The sequence below is a fragment of the Coregonus lavaretus genome (assembly GCF_964263955.1).
Source record: "Coregonus lavaretus genome assembly, chromosome: 17".
NCBI lineage: Eukaryota > Metazoa > Chordata > Actinopteri > Salmoniformes > Salmonidae > Coregonus > Coregonus lavaretus.
This window is the reverse complement of record NC_140004.1, coordinates 44,526,717-44,536,905: the sequence shown is the minus strand read 5'-3', so window position 1 is coordinate 44,536,905 and position 10,189 is coordinate 44,526,717. Positions and strand designations below refer to the sequence as shown.

Sequence of the window (10,189 nt, the reverse complement as noted above, 5' to 3'; positions counted from 1 at the left end):
TGACATTCCTTGTGGACTAGTCTTCCCTTAGACCTAATTGTCACCAACATCTAATATACAAAGAATGTAGTATATCAAGAACAAATTGAGGGTGGGAGTGTTTAGGTACATTTGGACACATCAAATAATTTTTGTTTGTCACCCATGTGTTTATTAATCAATAATGGCTAAAACGGGATCCCAATAGTATTGAAACATTGGGTCAAAATGTTTGCTGACAGAGTAGGTGATACAGAAGTAGATAGGCTTTGTTTCCTTGACATCTGTTAACTTCCTGGTCCTATGCTAGGTTGAAGATAACCAAAGTTAAGTCAAGAGGGTTCTAATATCGCAGAACTCTTTGCATAAATAAGGACTAATTCTAAACTAAGGCACCAGATATGCTAGTTAGCAACAGCGCTGGTCCCATGAATCTGTTTATTTTCATTATTTTGAAAAGCTTCCGCATGGAATCATAACTTGCCCTGAACTGTGTATCTTCAACCGTGGGTAAGATGACACCTTGGTGCTTGGGGGGTCGCAGTGGAACCCGACACTGTTATGGTTTGAATAGGGAACTGTGACGCCGAACGCTCTGCCCCCCCCTTCCCCCTCTAGTGTATATCATGACCAAACCAGTCCTCCAGGCCTTAAGGAGACCAACAACATCCATGTCATGAGGACTAGGCAAGATTCCACACAGACAGGAAGTGAGAGTGAGAGACATTGTTTAGGTAACATTCCCTTTGTAACAGACACTGATTGATAGAAAAATGATCCAGTTTCCAGTCTTCTCTGACATTCATCGACCCACTGACATAGTCACACACTCCTATTACTAATAGAATGGTCATTTCTACTATAAAAAAAAGGCATCATAGTTTATAGGATCTTTATCAAACAGTGCTGAAATCATAGACTTTCTGGACTTTCATTCATTATCAAGAAATTACAAGTACACCAGTAAGCAAGAAGAAAACAGAAATATATGATACTGGATAACGTTTTTTAAATAACAATTTTACACATAAATGTACAAAAGTTATCAGATGTGCCATGTGTTCCAAATAAACCACCTCGATTGACATCAGAGTAAAACATTGGACTGTGTTCATGTACACCCAGAAGCTGCAAAACAGTTTTTGAAAAACACAAGTCAACAATTACATAAAATACATAGTAGGGCTTTGTCACTTAATAAAACAACTATTGCGAAAAGGTCTGTTGAGGAAATCATAACAGATTTGTTTAGTTTCATACAGTTACAGTATCTAGAGTTTACAAAATGGTACAATGGAGGCATAAATAATTATACACAAAATAATGACATCGGCCCACTTTATCAAATTGATGGTGGGATCCTGTGTAGAGATTGAACTGTACTTCATAGGTTGGGATCCTGTGTAGAGATTGAACTGTTCTTCAGGGTTGGGATACTGTGTAGAGATTGAACTGTACTTCATAGGTTGGGATACTGTGTAGAGATTGAACTGTTCTTCAGGGCTGGGATACTGTGTAGAGATTGAACTGTACTTCATAGGTTGGGATACTGTGTAGAGATTGAACTGTTCTTCAGGGCTGGGATACTGTGTAGAGATTGAACTGTACTTCATAGGTTGGGATACTGTGTAGAGATTGAACTGTACGTCATAGGTTGGGATACTGTGTAGAGATTGAACTGTACTTCATAGGTTGGGATACTGTGTAGAGATTGAACTGTACTTCATAGGTTGGGATACTGTGTAGAGATTGAACTGTACTTCATAGGTTGGGATACTGTGTAGAGATTGAACTGTTCTTCAGGGCTGGGATACTGTGTAGAGATTGAACTGTTCTTCAGGGCTGGGATACTGTGTAGAGATTGAACTGTACTTCAGGGTTTTGGATACTGTGTAGAGATTGAACTGTACTTCAGGGCTGGGATACTGTGTAGAGATTGAACTGTACTTCAGGGTTGGGATACTGTGTAGAGATTGAACTGTACTTCAGGGTTTTGGATACTGTGTAGAGATTGAACTGTACTTCAGGGTTGGGATACTGTGTAGAGATTGAACTGTTCTTCAGGGCTGGGATACTGTGTAGAGATTGAACTGTACTTCAGGGTTTTGGATCCTGTGTAGAGATTGAACTGTACTTCAGGGTTGAGCAGTGGCAACCAACTTACAATTATGGCAATGGACAAAAATATCACCGACATAAATAAAAACAAATGCATCAGATAAGAAGAAAACGTGTAGATTATAAAACCGGCCTCAATATCAACTTTGTGGCACTAAAATCTTTATACGATTTGACCCATGGCAATGTCCATATGATGCATATAACTGGCAAGGAATGGCCTCCAACATAATGTAATGGAGGGTAAGCTACAGCGTTCGGGCTTGACCTGGCTCAGTTAAGCTGCACAGTTCAGTGAGTGTGTGTGTGTGTGTGTGAGTGAGTGAGTGAGTGAGTGAGTGAGTGAGTGAGTGAGTGAGTGAGTGAGTGAGTGAGTGAGAGTGAGTGAGTGAGTGAGTGTGTGAGTGTGTGAGTGTGTGTGTGAGTGAGTGAGTGAGTGAGTGAGTGTGTGTGTGAGTGTGTGAGTGAGTGTGTGAGTGTGTGTGTGAGTGTGTGAGTGAGTGAGTGAGTGTGAGTGAGTGTGTGTGTGAGTGAGTGAGTGAGTGAGTGAGTGAGTGAGTGAGTGAGTGAGTGTGTGTGTGTGTGTGTGTATGTGTCTAGCTGAATCCGTCGTTCCAGTCCATGACCTTGTTGTATTCGTTGATCTTCTGTTTGATGTGGGACAGTTTGTTCTTGAGGTACTCACACCTTTCCCTCTTCTCAAGGAACGTAGGATCCTGACAACAAGAGAGAAAAAGTAACATTTGTTTACTGTCTCCATCTCTCTCTTTCACCATCTGCCTCTCTCACACACACCTCAACCTCCTAAAGACATCAGTGGAAACAAAGTCCCATGGTGGCGCAGCGGTCTAAGGCACTGCATCTCAGTGCTTGAGGCGTCACTACAGACCCCCTGGTTCGATTCCAGGCTGTATCACAACCGGCCATGATTGGGAGTCCCATAGGGCGGCGCACAATTGGCCCAGCGTCGTCCGGGTTTGGCCGGTGTAGGCCGTCATTGTAAATAAGAATTTGTTGTTAACGGACTTGCCTAGTTAAATAAAATAAAATAAGTCTTGCCATTTGATGAGGTAATAGTGGAACTGACAGCCATCAGATAAGGGCATAGTTGCATTTGATGTTGTATCTAACAAAAGTCCTAGTCTGTGTAGACGGGACAGAGATAAACGCTTCAACAGGAGGTCTGAGTGAGGAGTGGAGAGGAAGAGCTCTGACCTACCGTCAGTCCGTCACACGTCATTGGTTTACCTGAAAGGGAAACTACCTGAAACTATGAAACCTCCTACACAAACAGGTTCTACAGATCAACATATACATGGGCGTCGCCCATAAACATATTACAGAAACCTAAAAAGTATTCTACAGATCATTATTAGGGCTCAGGACCTGTAGTGGGTCCCTTACCTATACACATTTTTTATTAAATAAGATTCAAAATCACTTACCGCTTTCTTTCTCTGGTACTCCAATACTATGGTATTGATGCGTTCCTTCTCCTGAAAGAAGATCTTTAACTTTGAAAAAGGGATTGGTAAAAAGCACTATAATGACGTGAATGGACATTAGGCTATAATTTATGGTAGCTTTATGTTTGTCAATTTGATCTGTGTGTGTGTGTGTGTGTGTGTGTGTGTGTGTGAGTGAATAGTCTACGTGTGACGTGCTTGTGTATCTCTCTGTCTCAGTACCAGTTGGCTGGAGGGCCGTGGAGGCAGGTTCCTCATCAGTTCGTCCATCTCGTCAAACCTCTTGGCCATGGCCTGGACCTCAGCATGCAGCTCCTTGTACTCAGCATACTGGTCTTTAAACACAGCCTTGTACTGGTCCCTCTCCTCCTCCGTACGGATGGTCGGGTACTTCCTGTTGACACCGGAGATAGAAAGTAGAGGTCGTCAACAAGCATGGGTGCATCTCAATAGTCTAAAATGAGTCGTCCTATACACACACATCTGCAAATGAACCTCATAGAAATGCAGGGTATGCTTGTTTTTTTAAGGCCTTCATATGTAGAAACAGATGTCTACCTCCTGGGCAACCAGGTGTGTAAACTATCTTGCCAAGCCCAACAATGGCATTAACTGATCCATTAAGAGAGTGAGAGAGAGAGAGAGAAATAGCAAAACAGCAGGACTGAGTGTGGCCCTCGTGAGCTGGAGTTCTGCGCCATGTGACCGTAGATAGATAACTGTGTAGTAGGAAGCAGACGGTCACAGTCAGCTACCCTTTGGTACTTAAGGTCCATACATTTGATTTTATTTCACCTTTATTTATGCAGGGAAGTTCCATTGAGACCAAAGTCTCTTTTTCAAGGGAGTCCCTTCTTCACAAAAATTATGCAAATACAAAGTACATAATAAGGAAGCATTGATACGAATTACAACGAATAAAGGCAGTGGCATGATATACAACAATACAAATGATTTTTTTTTTTAAACGCGTACATCTGTCTGAGAACATGTCAAATAAAGTTGGATGGGTGGTTAGTACTCACGCCACATAGTCTGCAATGATTACAGGTTTGGGGATGTGTCCTGCAGGGATGTGTCCTCTGAGGATCTCTGGCTCCATCATCAGAGGGACGGCTGGAGAGGCAACATGGCCGTCCAACACCTCTGGGATAGTCTGGAGGGCGGGGAGAGGGGTCTGCTCTGAGGTCCTGTAACCGCCCAGCTGGGGAAGGATTGTGATGGGAGGCATGGTTACTGTGTTGTCAGCAGAGTTGAGGTCAATTCCATTTAAGTTAGTGTCAATTCAGAAAGTAAACCAAATTGCAATTCTACGTGTTCAAGTGGAATGTCAGTGTACTTCCTGAATTAACTGGAATTTAAATGGTTGTCAGTATGTATGCTCAGTGTAATGGAATGAAGAATGTGACATTTGCACCTTGGGTGTGAGAAAAGCGCTTTACAAATTAAATGAATGATTATTAATTAAAGTTTTCTACTAGTGTACTAAGAGACTTACAGCAGATATTGGCAGGGAAGATCCAATGGTTTTCATCTGAGAACAAACAAGACAAATGGCAAAGGATTTGTCATAGAACACTAAAATTGCAGCCCACAAGGACAATTGTGTGTGTGTGTGTGTGTTTGCAGGTGTGTGTGTCTGTGTGTGTGTGTATGTGTCTGTGTGTGTGTGTGTTTGCAGGTGTGTGTGTGTGTGTGTCTGTCTGTGTGTGTATGTGTCTGTGTGTTTGCAGGTGTGTGTGTGTGTGTCTGTGTGTGTATGTGTCTGTGTGTGTGTGTGTCTGTGTGTCTGTCTGTGTGTGTGTGTCTGTGTGTGTATGTGTGTGTATGTGTCTGTGTGTGTGTGTCTGTGTGTCTGTGTGTCTGTGTCTGTGTGTGTGTGTGTGTGTGTGTATGTATGTCTGTGTGTGTGTGTCTGTCTGTGTGTCTGTGTCTGTGTGTCTGTGTATGTGTGTGTGTTTGCAGGTGTGTGTCCCATCCCGCCCTCACCTCCTGCGCTAGCCCCTCCCTCCTCAGCCTCGCCGCCTCGTGCCGCCACAACTTCAGACACACGGCGGCGCCCACAAAATATATAATCATGTTGACAAACAGAAAAATAATGGCGGCGGTCTGGCCGGCCTCTGTGCGACAGAAGGCCCCGTTGACGCCGTTGTTGAAGACGGGGATGTAACAGAGTCCTCCTCTGGTCGTGTCCCTGACGTACATTACCGCTGCTGCCATGTAGAGAACCCCAAGGGCCAGGTTAATCACACACTCAGTCATGGGCCACCAGGACGAGTCTAGGAGGATGGTACGGTAGTACATGGTCATCCCCAGGACTAGCATAATGACTGTTACTATCCAGGCCAGGCCAGCCACTACCAAGACGAAGGGGGTTTTGGGTCCGTCGTAGCTGAATCCGCTGCCTCCGTAGGCCGCTGCGCCGCCCCCTAACCCCCCGAACAACTGTGGCTGGGAGTAGCCAAACATCTTGAACCACTCGTTGTCCTTGTGCACATAGGCGCAGGCGCAGGCGAAGACGACGGCGCCCAAAAGGAGCTCCACACAGCCCAGGATGCGCAGTAGCCCCGCCCAGGACTTCATATAGGCGTAGCGCTGGTGGTAATCCTCTACCCGCTCGCTGTAGGTCTTGGCTGAGCGGAAAGTGATGCCCGAGACTGACTCGATGGCATCGACTCCTAGCAACATGGCGTCACGTTCTTTTCGGGAGTTGTAGCTGCCGCCAGAGCCTCCGTACGGGTCCCGGTAGGAGCCGGGGAGGGAGGGAGAGGGGGGAGGGGAGCAGGGGACACCTCTAGTGGTTCCTGGTTTGAGGTCGTCTTTTTCCGTCAGCGGCGGGGAGGGGGGCGGGGGGAAGGAGAAGGGCTTGTTGCTGCTACTACGGATACTGTTGCCGCGGAAGAAGTCCTTGACGGAGTCAGGGATGAAGCGGTGGACGGGTTTGATGTCCATGGCTGCTCTGTCGTTGTCAAGGTGCTCCGAGGCACCGTTGCTAGGGGGGTAGAAGTCAGGGCCCACGGGGGGCTGGTCTGGGAGGGGAGGGGGGGGCAGGGGGTCGGAGCTCACGGCCAGGTCTGCCCCCCTGAAAACCCCAAGGGAGCGGGGAGGAGGAGGGGGGTCCTGGTCCCTCCATAAGGAGCCCACTGGGACCTGGTCGTAGTGAGGTTCTGCATCCCGGACACCGTCGAAACGGCCGGAGGAACCACCTCTAGCAGACATGGGGACTCACTGGTCTCAGCCCTAGTACAGACACGGAAAGGAGAGGAGAGAGGCTGTGATTAGAAAATGCAGGACAATATTGTCAAAGGATGAGCTGCTTGATAGTCTGGAATCTATGCTGTATACTTTGTGTGACCTCTCGCCGCCTTGTAAACTACCGTTACAAAAAGCATTACAGGTCAAAGATTGGGAACCTCAAGACATGAGGCATGATCGGGATTACTATTACAGTGTGTGGTGTGTGGACAGTAGTTGCACGCAAACTGGCACTGTCTTCAATCAGGGGCTTCCTGGGAATTGAACATGGAAACCATGGCAATGCCAGATATACTGTTACCCCCCAGATAACACAAAGAACCTACACGTAACCCCAGATTCAACCAAACTTTATGTGGATTCCTGGAAAGCAGTCAATTGTTAGTGAGTGGACTATCCTGGTGGTTAAATCAATAAAAAACGAAATTAAAAAATGTCTCCCACAAACAAAACAATGTGGGGAAAGTTTGGTAACAACTTTATAGTTTTCTATAGCATGTCAAGTAACTCAAGTAAATCTCCCATCCCCAAATGACCACAATATCAACATCTCTTCACAATTTTGGTATGACACAAAATAAATGTTGTATGAATAGTAACGTCACAAAACAAAACAAAAAAAATGGAAAATGGTTGGAATAATACCTCTTTTAACACACAGTCACCGGGCCAGACTCACATGGCCTTGCTGTTCAGTTTGAATATGTTTATGTGGCTCTGCTTTTCTCTCTGGCTGTGTCACCTGGAACGAGGACAAACAGGTGACAGTCAGTTACACTTTGGGAGTTTGTGTGTCTGGCCCGGGTTACCCCGGTGGGAGAAGTTTGAACCAGGTGAAAAGTGATTGCATTTGTTTTGGAACCAGGCTGCCTCCCGGCGTGAGCCAAGTGCCCGCTCTCTCTGGTCGATGGTGAAGGTGGCTAAAAACAAAAGTGACATAATTAAGCATGTGGAGTGATCAGTAGGATTCTGTGTTTTCACATGCAGAAGTGATTGCTTTTGATAAAAACGTTTTATCTGCCTTCCCAATGAGAACTAGTTTAACAATTCAAAACATGTATTTTATGGAAAAGAGATGATGCACCATGCTGCCTTGTTGACAACATGACCAAACAGTGCAGATTACTGTTTGATTTGAAAAAGGGCACTCCTCCCTCCCCGCTTTTGCTCAATAACGTGACTGCCCATTGCCCAGTTCAACCCGGGCCAGCGTAATAGAACTCCCTCAATGACCTACATGCATCAAATCAAATCAAATCGTATTTGTCACATGCGCGGGAATTACCGTGAAATACTTACTTACAAGCCCTTAACCAACAATGCAGATCAAGAAATAGAGTTAAGAAAATATTTACTTAATACACTAAAGTAAAAATAAATAAATGATAATAACACAATAAAATAACGAGGGTATATACAGGGGTTACCGGTACCGAGTCAATGTGCAGGGGGTACAGGTTAGTCGAGGTAATTGGTACATGTAGGTAGGGGTAAAGTCGGAGGAAGGATGTGTACCGAATATCGACAGTATATCCGACACACTTTCATAAATGTACTGTAGGTTTACAAAAAGGTAAACGCACAAAGGATCAATCTGCTGACCGATTTGTTCTGACCTAACATAGCAAAAAAATTTTAAAGAGACTGTAGCAGCCTGTTACAACTTGGAAGTTAGGTGTGTGTGTGTCTTTGTTGACATAAAAAAACTAATCTAAACCACATGAGACAAGGCTACACCAAATTTGAACTAAAACTCTCATGTCCACAACTTCATTAAATCAATAGACATTGTCTGATTGTTAGACATTTTGGCATGCAGTCCACCACATGGCCAAGAGGAGGTACCTTCGGGAACATTCTACAAACAATGTATAATTATTATTTGTATTACGATAATTGGCCTAACCGCTGTATATAGAACAACTGATCTTTCACGTTTTTATTAATATGAACCGGATTTGTACCAGGTTGGTGTCCAGGCAGTTTTACATCCCCCAAAACTTGCTATTTGCATCGTCACATATAACCTACACAAACCTGATAACCACATTTATTGAAACATCTGTAATATCCATTCCTACATGTGACAACTCCGTTGATGTTTTATTAAGAAATGATTTGAATTTTGCTTACCTGCCGTTGATAAATCCACCTGTTCTTTCCGCCAATTAACTTCCGCAGAACGCAGGCGCTGAACCATGTGACCAACCCATCCCTGTGAGTGACATAGCTGTCTGCCAAGAAACACACCTGGGCTGGCCGGTCGAACCACGGGTGTATTCATTACGCCGATTCTGTTGCAAAACGTTTCGTCTGTTGCGAAACCGTTTAAATAATTTACATTACATTTTACATTTTAGTCATTTAGCAGACGCTCTTATCCAGAGCGATTTACAGTTAGTGAGTGCATACATTTTGTAAAAAAAAAATTGATTAAAAAAAACATACTGGCCCTACTCCAAACGGAAAACGTTTTGCCACGAAAACTAGAGTTTCTATTGGACAAATCCAGGTAGGTCGCTCCGTTTGGTTCTTAAACGGTAAATGGTTCCTGTTGCAAGACGTAATAAATACACCCCAGACTTAACTGGGCAGAAAAAACGCAATGTAACGTTCAATTAAACGGGAACGGTTCGGTTCTGAGCGACCAGTTGAAACACGAGGAAGGGTTGTGTTGCTGTTTGGGGAAACAGTACAGTACAAGCCCGTACGCAACGTAGCAAAAGTTTAATCGAACTGAACGCACCCCTGGTGTGGTGGGTGGGTGTGACTGGCGCTCTCTCAAAACGGAGATCGAAACCGGTAATATGATCTGAAACCCCCTGGCTCCTTTGACTACTAATTGCTACTTTTTTTGCCGTTACTCTAAATTAGCATTTTACTCCAATGAATTATAGTCTAGCAGACTAGGCTTGCTCCTCCAGCTGGCTATTTCAGTTGCAGAGGCAGAGCATCAATTGAAATACAATCTCAGTGTAGTTTATAGCCTATAGCAGTGGTGTCAAACATACGCGAGGGGTACAATCCAGCCTACGGGTGGTTTGAGTATAGACAACAATTTACTTAAATTACTAAACCAAATCGAAACTGAGGTCCTTCCCCTCTGACCTTCTCCTCCAATGGGTTTTGAGGAGGTGAGGAGTATGCGATTGAGATTCTCCCTGTGTAGAAATTATATTATAGACCTACATTCATCAGATTGCTAATAATCACCGAAATGAAAGCTATACAGTCAGGGAGCTTCGAAAACGATGGATAGCGATATTTTTTTTTGAAAATGTTGACGGTGAGGAAATATAACCAGTCTTCAGTGCGGCCCTCTGAACCTCGTCCGAATACGGCTCCCGGGGCAAAATGAGGGACACCCCTGG

The 10,189-nt window shown here is 44.5% G+C and overlaps 1 protein-coding gene across 1 annotated transcript; it reads right to left on the bottom strand.

Annotated features, from left to right (window-relative positions):
• Positions 1-858: 858 nt before the first annotated feature.
• On the bottom strand, positions 859-6,782 carry marveld2b (MARVEL domain containing 2b; the record flags this gene model as incomplete). Its single annotated transcript, XM_084180331.1, has 6 exons — positions 859-2,813; positions 3,543-3,593; positions 3,786-3,957; positions 4,589-4,767; positions 5,062-5,097; positions 5,553-6,782. 6 exons carry the CDS (start codon positions 6,780-6,782, stop codon positions 2,694-2,696), a joined length of 1,788 nt encoding a protein of 595 aa, XP_084036457.1. The 3' UTR covers positions 859-2,693.
• Between the last annotated feature and the right edge of the window lie 3,407 nt (positions 6,783-10,189).